At 37.3% G+C, this 23170-nt stretch overlaps 1 protein-coding gene across 1 annotated transcript in view; it reads right to left on the bottom strand.

The window, feature by feature from the left end:
* The window catches only part of SMC1B (structural maintenance of chromosomes 1B), a 33676-nt gene extending 10688 nt beyond the window's left edge, over positions 1 to 22988 (bottom strand). Inside the window, exons 1-16 of the mRNA XM_034063332.1 lie at positions 22880 to 22988; positions 20987 to 21175; positions 20343 to 20455; positions 19157 to 19360; positions 18558 to 18796; positions 17805 to 18060; positions 16301 to 16441; positions 14014 to 14096; positions 12827 to 13034; positions 10113 to 10298; positions 8225 to 8404; positions 7083 to 7229; positions 5318 to 5455; positions 4704 to 4820; positions 2646 to 2752; positions 579 to 720 (exon numbers count right to left, since the gene is read on the bottom strand). Coding sequence (XP_033919223.1) covers positions 579 to 720; positions 2646 to 2752; positions 4704 to 4820; positions 5318 to 5455; positions 7083 to 7229; positions 8225 to 8404; positions 10113 to 10298; positions 12827 to 13034; positions 14014 to 14096; positions 16301 to 16441; positions 17805 to 18060; positions 18558 to 18796; positions 19157 to 19360; positions 20343 to 20455; positions 20987 to 21175; positions 22880 to 22988 — 2559 coding nt within the window. The remainder of the gene's footprint in view (positions 1 to 578; positions 721 to 2645; positions 2753 to 4703; positions 4821 to 5317; positions 5456 to 7082; positions 7230 to 8224; positions 8405 to 10112; positions 10299 to 12826; positions 13035 to 14013; positions 14097 to 16300; positions 16442 to 17804; positions 18061 to 18557; positions 18797 to 19156; positions 19361 to 20342; positions 20456 to 20986; positions 21176 to 22879) is intronic.
* Between the last annotated feature and the right edge of the window lie 182 nt (positions 22989 to 23170).

Genomic DNA, 23170 nt, shown 5'->3' with positions numbered 1-23170 from the left:
ATGTGGGGTTTTCTGCCCACTTCAGGGGAGTTTTACATTTCACTTTTGTTCTTTATTCAAAGCACTATTACACATCTTTTCTCCTTCACTTTCCAGTGCACCAGAAGCAACATCAGCATAACAAAAAAATTACTTACAAGTAAAGAATGCTATGAAGAAGGAATCCATACAAATTACCTAAAAATCTAAATTATTTTTCACAGATTTATTTTAAGTCTATTAAGGCTGTGAAGCACCTTAAAAGATGCACAGCACTGGACTTGTTTACTATTACTCCTGGAATCTTCTAAAGAATCTCAGCCACTCCTGCTAGTTCGATCTCTAGTCATATGCTGTGTTTTCATATAAACTAAGGACAGTATAACACTGCATACTAGTAATTTGTAAGTACCCTAATATGACAGGTAATGCAAGGTTAAGATGACAATAGGCAACTGCATTTTTTCTAAATTTACAAAGTCAGCACTAAATTAAATCCTAGAAAAATTACTCAATAGCATTAACTATGTTTATTCAAGATTATTAATTCAATGCACTCTTTCCTCAGTCCCAGGTAGAGAGATGTATGTTACAGTTACCTGCTGTAGCCCGGTAATCTCAGCTTCATCTTTATGAACAGTCTCCCTCAACTTGCTGATGGTGTTTGTTAACTTTTGTAGATGATCACGATTATATTCCAGCTGAACATTTAGTCGTGTCTTCTGATTTTCAAATTCCAGTCTAGTCAAAGTACAGTATTTCAAAACAATGCTTTCAAAACAGGCTGACAACTAAGTCTATCTAAAGTTATTATAATTAGATTTTCATTTTGACTATTTAGATAGCATTCTTGTATCATCTATATGAACACAAAAATTTGCACGCATCTGGATCATTGATTCCACTACACCACATCCTGTGGATATACTGGAAGGTACAAAAATACAGTGTTAACAGGTAAAAAAACCCAATATACAGTACGGCCATGTTTAATATGGAAAGTGACACTAAAAGTTCAAGTATCTCAGCATGAATGATATACCTGTAAATAATATAGATATGAACTGGGCAAAAGCTACACTGATGCCTGTGCTCCCTGCTCAGCCACTGCAAGCTTCCTGGTCAGCTGGCATATATGTTTACGTGAGTATTGCAAAAAAACTATCTTACTTAATAGATGGCAATTAGGAAGCATGAGACCAGAGTTTTTCAAGCCATGTTGAGCCTTGCTTGTTATCTCTCAATGGAGATCTGTATCAGCTTATGAGGTACAACAGAAATTTCTTCATGTCTTTCTGTGAGAAAGGACTGAAGAAAGCACCTGTTTACAGAAAGGTCTCCTCTCAGCTGTTAGTCTGCCTCTGAGCTTACTGAATGATTTCCTACTGGTGCTGCATCTGTTGTTCAAGCAAAAGGGTTGGCCCAACACCAGCTCCAGGCTCTTTAAACCTGGGCAAGAAGGCAGTACCATAGTAGAGGCTTACAGGTCTAATGTTGTCAAGGCAGGGTAGCAGCAAGGCCAACGCAGTGTAGCATAAGGGCATGTAGAGATAGAACAAGGAGAATGGTTCTAAATTGAAAGAGGGCAGACTTAGATTAGACATTAGGAAGTAATTCTTCACTGTGAGGGTGGTGATGTGCTGGCACAGGTTGTCCAGAAAAGCTGTGGCTGTCCTATCCCTGGCAGTGCTCAAGGCCAAGTTGGACAGGGCTTTGAGCAACCTGCTCTAAAGGAAGCTGTCCCTACCCATGGCAAGCAGGTTGGAACTAGATGAACTCGAAGGTTCCTTCCAACCCAAACCATTCTGTGATTCTAAGATAAGGCCATGCAAAAATTTATTCTTTTCACTGTTCTATTACTAACTTCATACACTTACCAGACTTCAGTTCTTGCAAACATAAGTACATGACCAAATCACTTCAGCCAGCAGGTGCTTTAACTGAAACTAAACATACTGCATTACTACCTCACTGCAGCCCTAACCAAACATACATGTTTGGACTACTTTCTGAAAACCAGTCAGTGAATCTCTTGCCAGCTGAAGAGATAGCTGAAAAGAAAATGGAGTTCAGTACTAGCCATTATACTAGTCATGTAGGAAAGGCATATTTTCTATAAATGAATGCACAAACTATCAGCTGCCTGCAAATACCTGTAGTACAAGGAAATAGTGCATTTTAACATTCTCATTCTTTAAAATATAAATTTGCTGTCCTGTGACATATGCCTGTCACAGGGGAATACCACTTGAAGTTGCCTGTGAGAAAATATCCTGCTTTCCTTAATAGTATGTTCTTCTACCAGATCACCTCATCTCACACCCAGTTCTCCTTTAAGCTTTTTGATACATGAGTGAGCCTCAATGCCATGTCAGTTTGTGACTTTTTTTTCTATGTGGTTTTTATTTAAATACTTTTTGCTTTATTTTCCTACAACGTTACCAAAATAGCAAATGTTACCTTTCCAGGTTGTTGCAACTATCACTGACTTTAACTGTCAGATAAATCCAAACCATTACAGTGCAACTGCTCACAAATTTTTGCAATGCTAATGTAACCTTTTACAGTCTTTTAGGTTTTTGTGGTATTTCCTGTGATGGAGAGAATTTACCAGTGTGCCAAATCTAATACAAATAATTTTTTAACATTTGAATTACAAATACTACCTTTTCTTATCAATCTCCTCTTGTTGTCTCACATGTTCTTGTTCATACACACGAATATTTTCTATGCCAATTTCTTCACAGAATTCCCGGAAAACAGAATCTTCAACCTTCAAACAAAAAGAAATGGAGCAAAAATTATTCATGCTATCTTGTAACCAGTCAAACATCTAGACAATCAATTCAGTTTATTGTTTCTGTTTGTTGTTCCCCATCAAATGAAGAAGAGAAGGCTGAATGGTATACAGGACACTAATCAGATACATCAGGTTTCTCAGTGTAGCTCAGTTCTTTGTTCCAGTCCTTTCAAGTGATTCATACACATTAATTACTATGTTCCATTTATAGCAAAGCCACAGCAAAAGACCTGCTACAGAATCTCTTATTTCTTAATTATACAGCAAATACTAACAAAAGCTTCAGCCAAAACCAATCTTAAAATTTTAATGAAAGACTACAGCAGGTAAAGATCAGGTATAGTGTACATGGCAAGAATGAACAAAGGAACAGCAACAGCCTACAGCATTTGAAAGATAACCCAATGGACTGAACAAAATTTTAAGTTAACTTCATAGGTCAAAACCCAAATATTGTTTACATTGTTTTGATATGCAGGCTTGTTTAACCAGGTATCAGACAAGCATACAACAATCTTAAAAACAAAACAAAACCAAAACAAACAGAAAAACCCCAAACACCAACCCCCCACCCCCCCAGAAAAAATCCAAACCCCAAACCCACAACATCCAAAAAAGCCCCAAACCACCCAAAACACCCCTCCTTCCCCAAAACTCCTTCTTCCCCAAATAAAAACAAAAAAACACAGTGAAATAAGGAATTTCTTGACAATCATCATGCATACCTCAGCCACTCTCCCAGCATAGTAAGAGTGCACAGAAAATAGAGCAGATATTGGCCACTTCCCAAGAAAGGAATCATCACTCTGTGCTGCTCTTTATCTACTTTTCTAGTATACACTGGTGTAACAGGTTATCACCTAGACATGATATCCGCAGAATTCAGAACAAAGCACTCTTAGCAGCGCTGAGAACTGCTCGCAGTTCCAGAAGGCTGACAGAGCTCTCTTCCTAATGGCATGAGCATGCCTGCTCTATTCTGAATGTGGGTTGCAGACCTGATGGATCTTCTTCTAAGAGATATCAACAGAGGATTTCCATTAAGACACTGAATGGGATCTGCTATGACTGCAGTGAGAATGCTTTTCAAGAGGACAATCACACATGCGAGGACTGTCTAAGTGGATGTACTAATTACTGAAAGATCTGCAACTCTTCTAGGTGCTTTCTGAGTTCAGTGTATGTACGTGCTGTCACAGATCCACATCAGCCAGGAAGACTTCACGCCAAAGGAAAGGTACAGTTTAGTCGTGCAATCATGCTGCATTAATATCTCCACAAAAAGGAGAGGTCCTGTGACTACAGTTTCTTACAAAGAATTTGGTTGTTAAGAGTCTGAGAAAGAATAAAATGATACCAAAATTTACCCCAAAACCTAGAGAGTAATTTGCTGGGATTTAATCTACAGCTGAAGCTTGCACTGAGAGCTCTAAAGCTGTAAACTACAATGGACTGTGCCTGCTCAATACTACGAAGTGTAAATCATATTTATTAGTAGACCAGGAGAAGGTGGGGGAAAAACCAACCAATCTTTTCAAACTCAAAAATTTTCTCCTATGTCAAATGAAATGAAATTATAGTTTGTGCATTAAGCATATATATTAAGCTTCATTTAATAATCTAATATTCAAGAAATATATGATTTAGCTGGTTTGTGTTTGGCACATAACAGTCACAGAATTTTAAGGAAATTGATTTGCAAAGCTATGATACATATATACTAAGATCCAACTGCACCTCTGTTCATAGTTACCTTGGTAAAAAGGCAAAGAATGTAGTAAGATTGTTGGAGTAACTTATAACCCTGTCAACTAAGCTGTTTACAAAGTTAAAAGTTGCTCACTTTCTAGAAGTCAGCAGTAACAGAAAGAAGCTTCTGCAGTACAACAGCATAAGCTGTCATGACTAGGACAGGAAGCGTTACCTCATTAATTTTTTTCTGAAATTCTTCTATTTTTTCTTTTCTTTGTGCTACTCCTTCCTTCAGCATATCATGCTGAGACTCAGTATTTACCAGTTCACTTTCCAGTTTTGATTTCTCCTAGATAAAAAGAAAAGAAAAAGATGGTAATTTTTCTTAATAGGATGGTCAACTTTCTGGAAAACAAGAGAAGGTTCTGTTTCAGAATAGCTGTATTTTTCTTATTAAAAACATTGAATATTTTCTTCTACAATGCCACTTACCCGCTATTATTGCCAATCTGCATGTAACCATTACAGTTTTTATGAGCAGAAAAACAAGTTACCCAAGTATCATTTAAAGTGCATTTTGACTTACAGACTAAATGATAAACCAATCTTACCAGAAATTCAAATTTAAAACCTAAAAAAGAACAAGCCTCATGTAAATTACTTTGTAATCTTGGGTGGAAGACTTTTGCATTTTATTAATTCCTCAGTCATAACTGCTGTATGTAAAACATGAATACTACTTCCTTAAGTAGCTTTTTCTAATTCCTTTTCTTTCACTAGTAATTACAGCTTAGGCAAAAAAAGGCAGTTATTAAACACAAAAATTATAAAAGCTTAGTACTATACCACGTAGAGATTAGCAAGATGTTTCTTTTTAATAAGCTCTAATTCAGTCTGTGAGTACTTAAGTCGTGTCTGCATTCCATGGCATTGAGCATACAACTGCTTCAAGTCAGCCTCCTTACGTTTGATCTTCATTAAGTCCTAGAAAAATATTACAATATGAGAAAAAGCATTTGAAACAAACCATGACTTATTTGGAAATTACTCTTTCTCAGATTTATGCACTACATAAAGCTAGCCTCACTGACATAGGCCCCATTCAAGGCAAATGCTGAGAGCACTGATAACATTCAATACCAATTCTGTAACAGAATTGTTTCTCAAAACAGAGCAAACGCTTGCAAATTCCTAAATTCCTGCTCTATCCCTCTTCCAAAATAACTCAATATGACAAATCATGTTACACTGACAGGCTTTGGTTTGTGCAAATATTTTTACATTGACAGTAGAGTTGTGGTCAATGGGGCAGAATCTAGCTGGAGGTCTGTGACTAGTGGAGCCCCTCAGGGGTCGGTGCTGGGACCAGTGCTGTTTAATATTTTCATCAACGACCTGGATGAGGGAACTGAGTGTACCCTCAGCAAGTTCACTGATGACACTAAACTGGAAGGAGTGGCTGACACACCAGAAGGCTGTGCTGCCACTCAGCGAGACCTGGACAGGCTGGAGAGTTGGGTGGGGAGAGACTTGATGAAATTCAACAAGGGCAAGTGTAGAGTCTTGCATCTGGGGAAGAACAACCCCATGTACCAGTACAGGTTGGGGGTTGACCTGCTGGAAAGGAGTGAAGGGGAAAAGGACCTGGGGGTCCTGGTGGATAGGAGGATGACCATGAGCCAGCAATGTGCCCTTGTGGCCAAGAAGGCAAATGGCATCCTAGGGTGCATTAGAAAGAGCATGGTTATTAGGGCAGGAGAGGTTCTCCTCCCCCTCTACTCTGCCTCGGTGAGGCTGCATCTGGAATATTGTGTCCAGTTCTGGGCCCCTCAGTTCAAGAAGGACAGGGAATTGCTTGAAAGAGTCCAGCGCAGAGCCACAAAGATGATGAAGGGAGTGGAACACCTCCCTTATGAGGAGAGGCTGAGGGAGCTGGGTCTCTTTAGCTTGGAGGAGACTGAGGGGTGACCTCATCAGTGTTTACAAATATGTAAAGGGTGGGTGTCAGGATGATGCAGCTAGTTTTTTTTCAGTGATATCCAGTGGTAGGACAAGGGGCAATGGGTGTAAACTGGAGCATAGAAGGTTCCACGTTAACATCAGGAAGAACTTCTTTACTGTAAGAGTGACAGAGCACTGGAACAGGTTGCCCAGGGGGGTTGTGGAGTCTCCTACGTTGGAGATATTCAAGGCCCGCCTGGACAAGCTCCTGTGTGATGTACTCTAGGTTACCCTGCTCTTACAGGGGGATTGGACTAGATGATCTTTTGAGGTCCCTTCCAACCCTTGGGATTCTGTGATTCTGTGATCTAGCATCTTCTTCACTAAAAGTTTTCAGGTACTCTGAACAACAGCTTTTTTCCATGAAGAAACTTTTCTCAGTATTGTCTTGGCTCTCCACCTCTCTCATATGTGAACCAACCCACTAGGAAAGAACAGAGACTCACAGTTGATTATTATTAAGTAGAAGAGGATAAACAACTATTACGTCCTGTTTGCATCTTCTAGAAGTTTTGAAAATTACCTTTTAGAAAAACATCTTCCCATAGCTGAATTAAATTATTGAAGTTCTTTATGCTTTTTGCAGTTAAGTGCTTTTTAAGAGACCTACCTTCAGCTCATTAATCAAGCTATCTCTTCTTTCTTTCATTGTATTCATTTCTTTATCATCCCAACATCTAGCTTTAAATCTTAAATCACTTGATCCTCCAGAAATCACTCCAGACTTCAAAAATAAAGTTCCGTCTAGAGCCACTGTCTGGAAGACAAAATAAAAATATAATAAAGATCAAATACATCTGAATACAAAGCATCCAAAACATGACATGAACTAGTGCTCCAGATATGGTGGTTAAGCAAGCATCAACGACATTTTAGTGGGACTCCAACATTCTTTCCTGTTCCAAACCTGCTAACATGAGATACATGAAACTACAAAAAAAGTCTGTTGTTTCTTGGCACTAGTCACATTTTGGTGTTACTACTACTGATCAGAAAAGGAAATGAAATGGTATATTCACTATATATATAATTCTTCTATATAGGAAATTAATATGAGACATTTGTGTATACACTGACAACTTAGAAGGCTACGTCTGGCTTAGTAGAGCAAACCAAGCAATGTGATAATGGAGTAACGGACAACAGCTCATCTGTAAACAGAAAGGAGAAATTTTAGTAAAGAACATAGGTGGGTTTGTGACTTGATTCCAAGTAAAAATGATTTCACACTCATCTTTGACTTAAGGCTGTTGTAATGAAGATTTTAAAAGGTTTACCAAGTGCATTAAAGGTTTCTACAGACTATCTACAGCAACAGAGATAAGCATAAAAAGAAGTGCAAGAAAAATCAGAGAAGCTTCAGCCCACACAACACAGTCTGCATCTGCAACTAATACATTCTGTCAAAGATTCTAAATAATTTTTTTTTGCACTGTTAAATCAGACAGTTTAAAGAACAGAATTACTCCTCCCTCTTTCTCCTCCTTTTCATCCTGAGGACCATATCAAGAAACATACTTGGATACTATCTAATTTGCCTCCTTTTTGCAGGAAATCACTAAAACCTACTATCATACAGAGGAAAACATAACCATGTGAAATATCTGGGGGGGGCTTATTTATGTGGGAACAAACTAGACAGCATAATATAATTCTGCAATACTTTGTGGGATGTTTATAAAAGAATTATTTAAATGGCATCAAATACATAACTGCAGTGAAAAACATATGCAACAAAATTCAGCTGCTTACTTTCAACCTCACTGGTCCATCAAATGCTATTTGTTTTGCTTCTTTAACTGTTTCACAGACCAATCCATTCCCACTCACAAACTGAATCACTTTTTTCAGTGGAGCAAATGGAGTTTGTACAACATCCACCATCATTTTAGCTCCTTTTATTTCTCTTAACCTTTCGTTGATTGGTTTAACCTGTAAAGCAAGTAAGCAATGTTTAGAATCCATGTTGTTATAGCAAAGCATGTCCAAATCTGAGTGGTCTGGGGACAGGATGTACAGATCAACAGAACATAGTTCTGTAAAACTAGATACAGATCTTGTTTTCATATTCTATGTATACTGTAGTCCTTAAATCTGTATAACTTATTTTGCTGTGCATGAAATGCAAGTCCACGTAGAATGGACAATAAACAGTATTAGTTAAAACATTTGTGAAAGAACAGCTGGAATGCACAGAGCTCTGCCTGGGGAAGGATGATGAACTGAGAGCTCATAGGTAATGACTGAAGGAACATCTGGTAAAAATTGTAGTGGGTGTCTGCTACAGGCTGCCTATCAGCATCATAGAATCAGACTGGTTTGGGCTAGAAAAGACCTTCAAGATCATCTAGTTCCAACCCCCCTGCCACAGGCAGGGGCACCTTCCATTTGACCAGGCTACTCAATGCCCCATTCAGCCTGGCATTGAACACTGCCAGGGATGGGGCAACCTGTGCCAGTGTCTCACCACCCTCATAGCGAAGAATTTTTTTCTTAATAGCTAATCTAAATCTCCCCTCCGTCAGTTCAAAGCCATTCCCCTTTGTCCTGTCACTACAAGCCCTTGCAAAAAGTCCCTCTCCAGATTTCTTGTAGGCCTCCTTTAGGCACTGAAAGCTATTCTAAGGTCTCCCCAGAGGCTTCTCTTCTACAGGCTGAGTAAGCCAAACTCTTTCAGCCTGTCTGCACATGAGAGGTGCTAAAGCCTTCCGGTCATCTTTGTGGCCCTCCTCTGGACTCTCTCCAACAGCTCCACATCCTTCTTATGTTGAGGTACCCATAGCTGGAAACAGGACTGCAGGTGGGGTCTCAGAAGAGAGGTGTAGAATCACCTCCCTTGATCTGCTGGCCACGCTCCTATTCCTACAGCCCAGCATTAAGTTGGTTTCTGGGCTGCAAGCACACACTGCCAGCTTACATTAAGTTTTTTGTTGGCCAACACTCCCAAGGAACTACAAGACAGTCAGCCTTACCTTGATCCCTGTGAAGATGATAGAGCATCTAACTCTAGAAACCATTTACAGGAACATAACAAAAGTCTTGGAGGACTATTCAGCATGGCTTCACCAAGTTGGTTATGTGTGACCAACCTGATGGCCTTCTATGAAATGACTGGCCTGGTAGATGAGGGCACCAGATATTGTCTACCTAAACTTCAGGAAGTCTCTCAGCACCGTCTCCTGCAAGATCGTCATAGAGAAGCTGATGGAATATGGACTGGCTAACAAACAGTAAGGTGGACTGAAAACTGGCTTGGACAGACAGACACACAGGGTGGTAACTGGTGGCACACGGTGGTAACTGGTGGCACAAAGTCCAGTCAAAGGCCAGTAACATGCCACATCAGAACTAGGACCAATCCTGTTTAACATCTTCACTATCAGAATGAGGACGGAGAACCACATTTGGGCAAGTTTGCTGATGGCACAAAACTAGAGGGAATAGCTGATATACTAGGGGCTCATGCAGCCACCTAGAGACCTCAGTAAGCTGGAGAAATGGGCCACCAGGAACCTCATGAAGTTCACCTCATAAGTGCTTTCCCCTAACATTTAAGCCTATTTTACTTATGCTTAAACAAGCCAATATCAAGATTTACAAGTGTATTAACTTGCTGATGACAGGAAAAAAAAATACTTACATCAAGGTAATCCAGAGCAAGAAAAGTTTCAGGTTCAGCTCGTTCTTGTTTTAGGAAGCGAATGCAATCTCTTGCTGTTTTTTCAGTGGTAACAACAATAGCAGTCATATATTTGCTGAATACCTTGGTAACAGCAAGCTGGTACTTTTTATGAATAGGATGACACAGGTCGAGCAGTCTTCCAAACTGAAGATAAAAATACAGAGAAATATTCGTATGTTACTTTAGATATAAATAATATTTCTGCATGCAAGATGCTGAAGTAGTAAGAGGAAAGCGTGTTACATATCTATGAGCTGCGCTCTCTTACAATAGCTGTACGTCAGAGAAATTGTAGTAGTCATCCATCCAAACTGCAAAGTATGCCTTCAAATCTGAAGGGAGGGTTTAAACTTTTTCTCCCAAGATTAACGTTACACATCTCAATGTTTTACTCAACTTAGCATACATAAACATGCCAGAGTGACAACAGTGGTCAGCCAAGTTTCTTTTTTGAAGAGGAAGAGAAGTATCTAAAAACACTAAGACCTTTGAATGATAATAAGGTCACTTAAGACATAGAACTGTTAGCTGGAAAATGGTAGCAACAGAGACACTGTTCCAGTTTCAACCCCAAAAAGAAGTATCTTCTTTCATTAGTAGCATGAAAAGAGTAAGAACTGCTTTTCTTTTACTGCATAGTCCAAAGAATCAAACCTGTTTTGCCAGATATTGATATACCACTGCCACAGACAGAATGACTTAGTTTTTTGTAGTACATGCTCTCTCTAAAGGTCTCTTGTTCCATTTCTGTAATTATAGGTATAGTTGAACTTTCCCTGAATAATTAAAGGTATTAATCCACATTCTGAACATTTTAACATATAAATTCACACAATAACATTTGATTTTTCAGACATTCCAAACTATACAGAGGATATATATACTTTCAGACACAGGCATTTAAGTCCCGCTGGAATGCTGTATTTACATGAAAACATTTGTCTGAGCTGCAGATAGAAATATCCAAGTAGATGGGCTGACAGCCCAACTGAATCTGTAACAATCATAATCTTACAATTAAAATTACCAATGTAGGAATGCCATTCTGAAAATTAAATTGTGAAAAACTGTAATCAGCTACAAAAGTCACTTTGTTCATCAGAAAAATCCATGAAAATGCATGTCACTCATACATGTGGAATCACAGAACTGCATGGCTGTTTCAGTACCTGGAACGTTCACCAGCCATTACAAGATTGTTTTATCAAAACAGAAGCTTTAAAATGGACACAAAATCTAAATATTTAAAAGCAGTATGCCATTTTTCACTAATGAAATCCAGAAGACAGACACCAAGACTTCCTCCATTTCTGCCCGAGTATTTAGTTCTGTATACCCGAGCCTAAGGAGCAGCTCAGAAGAAACCGTCACCTTATATGCTGGTGTTGGGAAAACTATTGCAGAAAGAAGGGCAACTGAAGCAAGTATTAAGATTTTCTGTAATGGAATAGTTTATGTAACCAATTTTACTCATCTATTTTTTTACATATTACAAGTCATCATATCTTTAAGTACTTTTAAATTTGCAGCTCCTGAAGGAAAAAAAAAAGAACATCCTAAATACCAGCTGTCCTTTAAGTCAGCAAGGTATCACCAGTCTGATCCAGTTCTTTTCAAATAGGGTATAATGCAAAAAGCGAGCAAAAAGACACATATCAAAATTGTATTTTTTTTAACACCTCATTAACATGGACTAAAAGATTCTGAAGAACAGCTAAAAAGTTTTGCTGTTCTTTGCTCCTTGGTCTTTTGTAAAACCTCAGAATCTGGCAAGTGTCTGATCCTGTTGTTTTTTCAAGGGGTTAAGGATTTGCTTTTCAGCTCTGAAAAGAACTGGATCAGACTACTGACACCTTGCTGGCTTAAAGGAGAGCTGGTGTTCAAAATATTCTTTCATTTTCATTTATGTTCTTACAGCAGCACTAGGAAGCAGGTATGTCACCTTTAAAATGGGAACAGGGGGGACCTTCCCCGCTCATACAGTTCAACTATACAGATCAGAAAGGAATGATTATACTGACATACTCAGAGACCACCTATTCAACTGATTAATTAAAAAATTCTTATTTAGAATCACTTCCAACGTTGGAGGAAATACTTTTATGTGTCAATAAAACGGTGTAGATATGCCTCACAATCAGTGTCTACTCACAATTCAAAAAAATCAATACACAGAACATTTAATGGTATTACTAAGGACTAATTTAAGTAAAATATGGTAGCTGATAAGCAAAGACAGACCATTTGGTAAAATAAAAATTCCATGCACCTAAGCAACATTGTCCTTTGGAAGAAGCATTCCTTCTGGAATAAATGTCCCCTCAGATAACCCTCCCATTCATTTGTTCAAAGTAAGTCAGTCAAAAATATGTTTGAAGATGGAAGAATATAAAACCAGAAAGAAAAAAGAAACAAATGGCACAAAAATCACACAAGAGAACAAAATTATTCTTCGATGAAATCAGTAATATATTCTGGTAATTGTGAAAAATAATGACAGTTTATGTTGCTATTCTTTCAGCAATACTATTTCACCAAGTACACTCATGCAAGCATATATTTTAAAAGAATATTCAAGACAGTCTCATTTACTCTAGCTGCTTATTCAGTCTAAGGCAGAACTCTCAAATCTTGCTTCTAAAATAAGGCTTTAAATGAGGCCATTCAATTACCACAGAATCTGGATATAGTCTTTTGAGACTTTCCAGGATCTCTGCTCTCATTTGCTGACGCCTTCCTTCATGGTAATCCATTCTGGCATTCTGCAGTTCACCAACTATTTTGTTCAATTCTTCATTCACTTCAGCCATTCGTATTGTTGCATTTTCAATTTCCTTAGTTAGTACTTCCTCTTGCTGCTTTTTTTCTGCTAATGATTCACTTTGAAAGGAAGCAAAAAAAGGAAAACAATTTACTATTTCATTTATACAAGCTTTTAGGATTATGAAAGTAAAGGCATTCTATGGTCACAAACTACAAAAATTAATAAAAGACCTAAAGTATCTGTATGAAGTTACTTATACAAGTTGCATTCTGAAGTATAAGCTATTGTTAAGGTTTCAAAATTGAGTTCAAGTGAGAGGTTTTGCCTGTGTAATAGGCAACTATATTGTTTTACCCTCCATCAGTAAAAGGTCTGGTATTGCAAAAATCAGAAGGATTGAGAATTCTCATGCAAAATTATTACTCACCTTACACACTTGCCAAAATCACTCAGGCTCTACTGCACTCTACTACAAGTACTTAATTAAAATAATTTTACATCACACCAATCACAATGGGTCTGCTGCTCTGAGTCCATGACAAAACTTTGTTCAGTACACAGAGAGCATTAAGACAAAGCACACTTTACAGATGTACAAAAAAAGATTGGCTGGGGAAAAAAAAATCACTGCAGATCACCTACTTTGACCTCCTGCACAAAACGCAGGCTACCATCAAAATTCACCAGGTTGCTCAGACGGTAAAAATCAAGTCAAAGGCAAGACCCAGGAAGTGAGACCTGAGCTGCTCATTTGCAACATAAATATTAATGCTTTCCAGAGCAGCACCATTACGGTATTACCCTGAGCTCTTGCTCAGAATTTGTACACCAACAGCCCCACAGTGATGCAATTTACACACCTACGAGAAATTTTAAGCAATTATAAAACTGGTTTCAAACAAAATATGGATAAGGCATCAGACCTCCTACTTTATTTTAACAGGCAAAGTAACTGAAATATTAATTAGAACTATGATGAATTCTCATTTGGATTAAAATTTTAAAACACAGAAAAGAATAATAAGCCTGTTATGTTAGTCTGAGAATATGTAATATGACAGAATTTGAATTAGCTTTTAATTTTTTTAAACATACTTGCATATCTTGGCATATTCTTCCAGTTTCTCTATCCGTTTTTTATGCTCTTCTACCTGTTCCACAGTCTGTTTTATGTTTTCCTATGCAATCAAAAACAGAATCTGTTAAAAACAAACCAGAGGAAAATGACAGTTTTATAGCACGGTAAAAAACTGTTATCTCAGAACAAGTACTGAGACAGTTTTTTTCTCACTTGTTCATATTTCATGCTGAAGCAATAACACTTCTTTTCAACAGTAGATGCCAAATTGCACCATGAATAATTATTTTCTCAAGGTCATTGTTGGATTTTTCATGTTTGGCTACAGTTCAGAGAAGGTCTCTTCAGCGCAAAGAATCATGACAGAATCAAATAAAACAACTTTAAACATACTGTCAGTAAATTACAGGTGTTAAAAGAAGAAAGGTGCTTTTCTTGGCCCAAGATTAACAGAAGCTTCTTCCTAAGGACACAATAAAAATTTGACATAGAGGTTCCAACCTGATACAACAGCACTCTACTATAAAACTAACAGTGAAACAAGTATTCTCAGTTACTCGAATAAAAATACATTAACTAAAGCATGTAAAAAAAATAGTTACCTACACATTTTAATAAGCCTTAATTCTAAAATCCTTGTGACATTTTTAATAGCTGCAGGAATGGAGAGTCCATAACCTCTTTGTGCACCCACTTCAATGTCTGACTGCCCTCAATATGAAATAGTTTACCTTATAGGTATTCAGAATTCTAAGCTGTGCCTGTTGTCCCCCATCTTATCACTATAGGTGCCACTCTACTAAGAGCATGAGACTCTTATTCATACCCTCCCATTAAGTAGCTGCAGACAGTAATAAGGTCTCCCTTGTACCTCTTCTCCTCCAGGCTGAACAGACCCAGTTCTCTCAGCCTCTATTCATAAGCCAGGTGCTCCAGCCCCAGCCATCTCGGTGGCTCTCTGCCGGACTCAATCCAGAATACCATTATCATTCCTGTACTGGGGAGCCCACAGCTGGAGAGACCATGTTAGATGTGGTCATACATGCTGTGCTGTGAGGAGTGATCACCAAGTGCCACTAGTACAGATAACTAATGTCAGCTCTGAATGCATTTTATGAACTCTCAATTATTCCTCGTTTCCTTCTTAACAGGGATTTGCCAAGTTTTAGAAACACAAGCAATAGAGTTTATTTCACTTCTAGATACTAACTAGGTTTTCCTGCTAAGTAGTACTTCAAAAAGCAGAATTTTATCACGATAAAAAGGATGTACAATCATTAACTTAAGATATCATGGCAAGAAAGACTTTACATCCTCATAGATACACAGTAAAATATAGACTTTTCCATACAAACAAATTTATATCTACAAGAATGAGGTGTCAGAAACTCTTAGAAATTATAGTCTCATCTGATGGATTTTTAAATTTTCTCAACATAAAAAGTCTCCTCTAAACCTTGACTCTACAATCAAACATGTTCCTCTCTGACTTCTTAGTAGATGACAAAACTACAAAGTTAGCAGTTTGGAGGGAAAAAAAAAAAAAGAGGTGGGGAAAGGGGGAAGAAAGAACCCCCAAAACACTGAATATGGCAAAGTTTTCAGCAAAAGACAGATTATCAACTGAGTTTCTGTCCTTTCTACTTCTATCAGAAGCCCCATGCAAAGCTGAACTATGAGTTGGGAAATCATTTTTCTAAGAAGAGAACTTCAGGCATGGTGACCAAGTTATAGTCAAAAATGTAGGTATTTTATTGTCATACGTGTGGATCTGCAATGATAACAGAAATCAGAGACAAAATGACAGCAGTGATCTGTGTTCACACCAAAAACCCTGCCTCTGAAGGGCAACACAGGAGTGGACACCAAGGAGGTTTATTCAGCTACAACACACTTGTATGCACAACTGACCTTAAAAACATTTCCATCAAAAAGGTAACTGTGATCAAAATAAGCATCTAAATGGTGTATCATACAGAGGTACAACAGTGGCAGAACATCTCGAAAAATATATTTACAAAACCAGGAACTGATTACAGTCAAGCATATATTCTGTGTAAGAGATTAGTGGCAAAGCTTTCAAAACCAAATCCTCAGTGTAGACTCACACAGCTGTTCTGTGAACAAATTTAGAAGCCATTTTGCTAAGCCTGTTGCAACATTAAAACTAAACTAACATTTGCAATGCAACTCCTTCACTGAGGGTGTGTTCATGACAAAGCACTTATATAGACATTTATACCAGAGAGAAAGGTAGAGAAACATTTTTCTCCTAAACACATAATTTTAGCTTGATACAAATACCTCAACTTCTTTTTTCTTCCTCCAATTAAGTTTCAGCCTTTCTTCGTCTGCTCTTTGTTCCCAACGAAGCTTTTCTAGCTGCTGGTTTAGCGTAGCTACTTTCTTTCTTGCTATTTCCTTTAGCTCTTTGTAACGCTCCAACTGGACAAAGAAAATAAATAAATTCACTCCACTGAAAGTGGGGAAGCTCAAGTTCAGTTACACTCTCAATTAATAATTACCTCCTTTACCATAATTAAGAGTATGAAAACCACACAATTCTCCAGAAAAACTGTCTATCTACTAATTGAGTTATAAAAAGTTATATTTTATGACAGAAAGACTCAGCCCAAAACTTGGGACTTAATAGTTCTTACCTACAGTCTTGTTTTAAGCTTCTAATGACTCTTATTTTTCAGGGAAGTTTATATTTTACAGTACTTCACAGTAAACCTTAAGACTAACATTAAGTTTCTGCACAGCCCAAAATCAATGCAAATTTGCTGTTTGGCATTATGAACACCAATTTTCATGTTATATCTATTGATCTATACTTTTTTTTTCTTTTAAGGTAACTGTAAATAGTTTAAGCAATCCTGCAAAGATAGAGACATTTGGTCATCTAGAAATAAAGTTCAAAGTGAGAAGATTAACAAACTAAGACAACCCTGTGGGGTTCTCCCTTGATTGATCCAAAACAATCTTAGGGAAGAAAAGCTAGCACTTAGTTTTAAAAGTGTTTCTGGCCACATGGTTGCAAAAATAACTTTTTCAAATGTGAATACATTGCAAAGTGAGGCAGTCCCTTCCTTCTAAAGTAACTTATAACAGCTCACTTCTAGATTCTGACCCAGAGTAGATGCTATATATACTACAAAGTCTTGTTTGCAATTTCGGTGTCTTCTTCCCTAATTGAAGATACATTTCCGTACCCCCGCTGACAAGCCATTACTTGAATATTATATCAAATATTACTCTGAAGAAGGGAAAAAAAAAACCAGACAGAACAACCTAACCATGGATAATCACATGTAGCTACAACCCGAATCCACAGATGACAGTCCCCGCGTACAACCCTTGTGAAATTTCCATCAGACCCTTCCCAACTTCCTGTTCACTAAGAATTCACTACTTCCTCCAATTCGGTATCTTCTCACATAGTTTAGCAGACACTCTTCACACCCTAGGAGAGATGCTTACGATTTGCAGTCTCACAATGGTGAATTTCTAAATATCTGTGCATCTTAGATTTACTTCCCACAAGTGTTCCAGATTTGGAACTTCTGTGAGATCTGACTTCACCCCCCAAAAGGGGACAGCCCACTTCCCCAACAGGCTGCATCATCATTTCTCTTCTGCTGATGAAACAGTCCCTAAACAAAAGTTGTAATTTTCTTTTTGTTTGAGCTTAACAACAAAAGGATCATTAGAAATTACAGGTTATTGGGCAAACAACAGTTTCTCCGTCTAAGTAGAGATTTTGGGGCTTCACTAGTAAACAGTACTTTTTGGTCTCTCAATTCACCTGACTTTCTCCTAGCTCAATATCTGCTGCTCTCTGCAATATTTCTTCAGCTTTCTTCCCAAATGCTCTCCATGCCTTCTCAATATCGTTTAATTCTGTCTCTAGTTCTTCTATGTTCTGCTTTTCCTTATCACAGGATTTCTCCTTGTCCCTTAGCAATTTTTTTGACATTTCCACTTTCTTGATTTGGTAGGAAGTGTTTTCCTTTGCTTTTATATAGAGGGGTCTCTGCTGAATCAGCAATGCCTCCACAGTCCTAAAAAAACAAACAACAAACAAACAACAACCAACAAAACCAACAACTTGACCACAAAACCAGAATAAAAAAAAAAAATCAACTACCACAAAACACTTCCAAACCATCAAAAGCACAACAAAAAAGAAATGGAATAACCCCCTTCCAACCACACATACAAACAATCAGTTGTCACTGCAGAGTTACATATCCACAGTTGATTTTTTTTTCAATATCCACTGAAAATAGAAATTTAATTAATGAAATAAAACTTTCTAAACATTCAATAGAAAACAAGTATTTACATGATGAAATTACTGATAACCTGGGCATGGTGGTGGAAGAAAAAAAATTAAATCAGTGTCTGGATATTACTTTAGTAAACTGCTACAAACTGAATTCCATAACATTGGGATATCACCCAACTGCTGTAACATGAAACGCACTCCTGTCAAACTATTCCCACTGCAAATTATGCTTTAGCTCAACTGTCAAGAGAATCTCATCATAAAACCTACTTCAGTTCTCTTTCCATTTGCTGCTGGTCTCTGTTTAGTACACCAAGCCTTTTCTTCTTGGCTCTAAATGCATCCTCTGCTGTAGAAAGAGACTCTTTTTTGAGATTAGCCTCCATGTTCTTTTCATCCAAACTTTTTTTCAGAAAGTAAATGTTTTTTTCATTGTGATAAAGCCGGAAAAGCTGCAACTCTATCTTTTCTTCATCCAGCTCCTTGAGAAGTGTCTGGTAATGCTCTGCCTACAAACACAAAAAATTTGTGGTTTATAAAAAGGATTTTTAATCAGTAGCAGTTTAATTTCAAGTCCAAAGTAATATAAGATGATATACCAGTAACTGTATTCCACTAATATGCACTAATAAAAAATTACGTAAGTCAACAACTGAATTAATTAGACTGGAAAACCTACACTTTCATTTACTTCATATTTTATTTTATATTAATTATATTACCCTACTCTTTCATTCTTATTATACCATACTGAAACAAATACTAGCTGGAAAAGAACACAAGATTTTTGTTTTTAAGAAAACCTGTATTTAAGTTCATAAAAGATGTAATATCCAATAACATGCAAAAAGGGAAAAACTTTGAGCTACCTCCTCTTTCTCTATCTTGGCTTGCTTACGTTCTGCTGCAATGCTTTTCTTCTTGTTGTAATTAAACTGTGTATCCTCTACTGCTTCCTGCATTTTTTTCTTTTTCCGTTCATATTCTTCAGCATATTCCCATGAATTACTGATCTGTTCAAAAAGTTGAGTTCTCTCTCTTGGCTTCTTCATCGCAATCGATTCTACTGTTCCCTGAAACCAAATTGAAAAAAAAGCAGCACTGTTTTAAACTAAATGTTTTAGAATGTCACTAGAAGTCTTAGAAGCGGCTTTAGAAGTCTATAAAAAACACCTTCAAACTAAATCAACCTGCACATATTAATACGCAGAATGACAAGATTAAATCTTCTTAGGCTCTTTAAAAGAACTGAATCTCATTTTCAATGAAAAATAAACTAACATCCTCTCAGTATTTCAAAAGCCAGCTGAAACTAATGCAAAAGATTACATAACTGTGAAAGTTATAGCACAGACTTCCCCATGCATGAGCTACTCAAATCTTCACTGATCTGAAGGAGTTACTATTTTCAATGAAGTACAGGAAATAGGGTTGGTGATTTTTATCCTATTTGTACAGTGGGCAAATGCCCTCATCATAGAAGCCATTATCACAGTAGGAATCCATATAGAGGGGTTTCTGTAAAAGCAAAAAAACCCAGTTCTTCCTTGGGAATTTTCCTCAGCAACTATAAGGAAGACAATCATGTGAAATATATTCATTTAAAGTATATGGCATTTCTGACCTATATTGTTAAATATTTGTGAACTAAACCAGCAGGATTTTCAATCCTTACAAAAATTACTTTAAATTTTCATATATCTTAACTAACAGGAGTGGTTTAAGATACAATTATCTTTTCTTATTTATAATACTCTGAAAATTTAATATACTAAACATTTATAAATAGAGCACCACATTTTCTTATATACTTTGGATAACACAAGTACTTAATTTCTTCCAGACTAGCTTCTTTCTTACTAGTGCACTCATGTACACACAAACCCCCATTATTTCCATTTTGTAGTCTTGTAATCTTGGCCAAGGTCAGGAAAAAATGTATTGGCTTGAAATTACCTAAGGTTGCCCTCTTTTCTGTCAAACAGGTAACTAGGTATTTCTATGAAATTATCTCAGAAGCTTTTCTTTTCTTTACAGAGTACCTTAAATACTTACCTGAAAAATCAGGCAATTCCTAGCTTTGACAAGTATGCCTATTTTTTCAAGTTCAGATATGTAAGCAGATCGGCTGATAGACTTATTATTGAAAAAAAATTCAGAACAATTACCTAAAGGTGGAAAGAAAAAAGAAATTACTACAAAATGAATACAACGTAAAATCCACAGGAAATGAACTAAACTAGTAAACAATTTAACTGTACAATTTCCTTAAAGAATAAAAGAGATTTCAGTTACTCTCTTAGTCATGTCAATAAAAAATTCTAATTGCATACTTCCAAAAGGTACTAATAGATGCTTAAGTGCTCATGCCTCCAGCAAGGTGTCAGATCCCATTCTCTAGAGCCTATGCCACCTACATATTTCAAGTGAATATCAACAGATCAAAGTATGGAGCAAAAAACTTGTATTAATCACTTGTTTAATTTTTTAACTTTGCCTCAGTATGTTTTTTTCAATTATAACACTTGGCTATCAAAATGCTATTGAAGGACTCTAAGAAGTATCATGATACTCATGGGCTTAATCAACCCAAATACACGACAATATTAGGCATCTGAAATTCAAAGTTGAATATTCTTGGTCTCCATTTTTTATACATCAGACAAAAGAAAGTACGTGCAACAGAATCTACTACCTACCACGGATAACTCTTGAAAATATTTTTTCTTCCCCATCTTCTTCACAATATACCATCTGCACACTAGCAGTAGAAGAAACTGGCCTTCCAACATGTGCTCCATGAATAAGTTCTCGAACACTTTTAACTCGCAAATTAGATGTCTTTTCACATATCACAAAACTAACAGCATCCATTATGTTAGATTTACCTAAATAAATAAATAAATAAAAATTTAAATTGCTTTGACATGACAGAAATTAAAGGAGACATTTGATTAACAATCAACTAAAAAATCACATACATAAATGCAAAAGTCTTTACTAATTAATGTAATATTAATATTATACATAATAAAGAAATACATTTCTAAGATATAACACACTGGCAGCAGATAAGCCTGTCTGTAATAAAAATAATCACAAAGCTGATCTGTTATTTTTTTCAGCCTTGTTGAACAGTTTTCTTACACAGGCATTTATTTCTAGAGGTTTTCACTTAAACTGAGCAATCAACATCGTAATCCTGATTTTCTATTTTCCTTTATGCAATGCAGTCACTGAAGTTTGCTGCATAAGCTATCACATTACAACAACTTTTCCAACATAATGCCAGTGTTCTGGAGAGCACAAATACTTTCCTAGCACAAATACACAGCAACAAAGTTTTCTGAGGATACTCCTTGGCAAAAAAATTCTCTTCATTGAGTTATCTTTTTGTTTTCCACCTTCAGTCTTGAGCATTCTGTTAAGAGCTTAATTATTTCCTCTTTCAGCCTTACTACTTAGCAACATTTTGACTTAATTCTCCAAAATGCCATAAAAGGCAGAATACTAAGGGAAAAATACATACATAAAATACACAATTCAGGGATAGCAGAACATTCATAATTTTTTGCCCAGATTCATCTATGAAGCATACTTAGATTTACCAGGAAGTGTACCTGGAAAAGTATCTATAATTTTGAGACTTTACAGTATGGAACAGTGAGGATAGGAAGATAAACAATATGATAAGAATTATAAATAAGTTACATTTATAGGTCTGACTTCAACTAGGTACGTGAAAAAACAACAGCATCTAGATAGCTAACTCATAAAATAACATTTCATTAACAGGCTGGAGAAAGTAGTACCAAATACTAATCCAATTTTGGCACTCTGTTAGGACAATGTTCACCTCCTACTGTACTTCTCTCTGGCAAACATAATATAAAACCCCATAACAACCCAGAATCACATCTAGAAACTATGTTTTTTGTGGGTTAAACTACAAAGCAGCCATCATCTTACAAAGCTACTATCACTTTCCCAGAGGCATTTACTCGCATGGCAAAAACCACAGACTCAACTAAAGCAGCACCTTTCCACTGCTACAGTTTACAACTTATAAACCATCTTTAAGTGGCCTTAGTAAGCCAAACTACAATTTGGAGTGGCAAAGGCATGGGGCACTGTTTGCAAACAGCTCATTCTACAAAGGCTGAAAAGAGAAGACAACTAAAACCTAAAGTTCCTTTAACCAAAATTCCTTTAACCACTCCACCTCTGTCCTTCCATGCTGGAAAAAAAAATAAATAAATCTGTAATTCCAGTCAAAGAAGCAATGGCAGATCAAAAGCCTTCAGAATTCTGACTGAGCTGCCATTCTCTTGGGTGCATGTGAAGGGATTTTAAGCAGGCCCATGAGCCTTTAATTCTCCACCAAGCCCTGCAACTCTATTCCTCAACAGACAAGCTGCAACCATCCCCAGTCATTCAGTGCAGCCATGCTGGCCCTATTCCTGTGCCTACTGTTTCCTCCCCATGAGGCCTGTGGTGTTCACAGAAAGAACCGGGTAAGAGCCCCAGACTGAAACCTCAATCCTGATGGCTACACTGGAGAAAGAGCCCCCCACACAGACACACACAACTACCTGATCCATTTGGCCCGATAATGCAGCTGAACTTCATGAAGGGGCCGATAACCTGCTGCCCCCGCCACGACTTGAAATCCTTCATCATCAGCAGCTTGAGGTAACCCATCCCTGCAGCAGCAGGTGGTGAGGAGCTGACACCTTCACCTCCAACACTTCTCCACACCTCCCCTAAGCCTTAACCCCAGAACCAGTGTATTTTACAGGTTTATCTTCCGGGGGAAGGGGAATCCCCTCGCGTACACTCCACACTCTGTCCCCAACTCCCTCATCCCCCCACAGCTCTCCCCT

The sequence above is a fragment of the Melopsittacus undulatus genome, chromosome 5, assembly GCF_012275295.1.
Source record: "Melopsittacus undulatus isolate bMelUnd1 chromosome 5, bMelUnd1.mat.Z, whole genome shotgun sequence".
NCBI classification, from domain to species: domain Eukaryota; kingdom Metazoa; phylum Chordata; class Aves; order Psittaciformes; family Psittaculidae; genus Melopsittacus; species Melopsittacus undulatus.
Note: the sequence above shows the minus strand (reverse complement) of the source record. Positions and strands in the feature narration are given on the sequence as shown.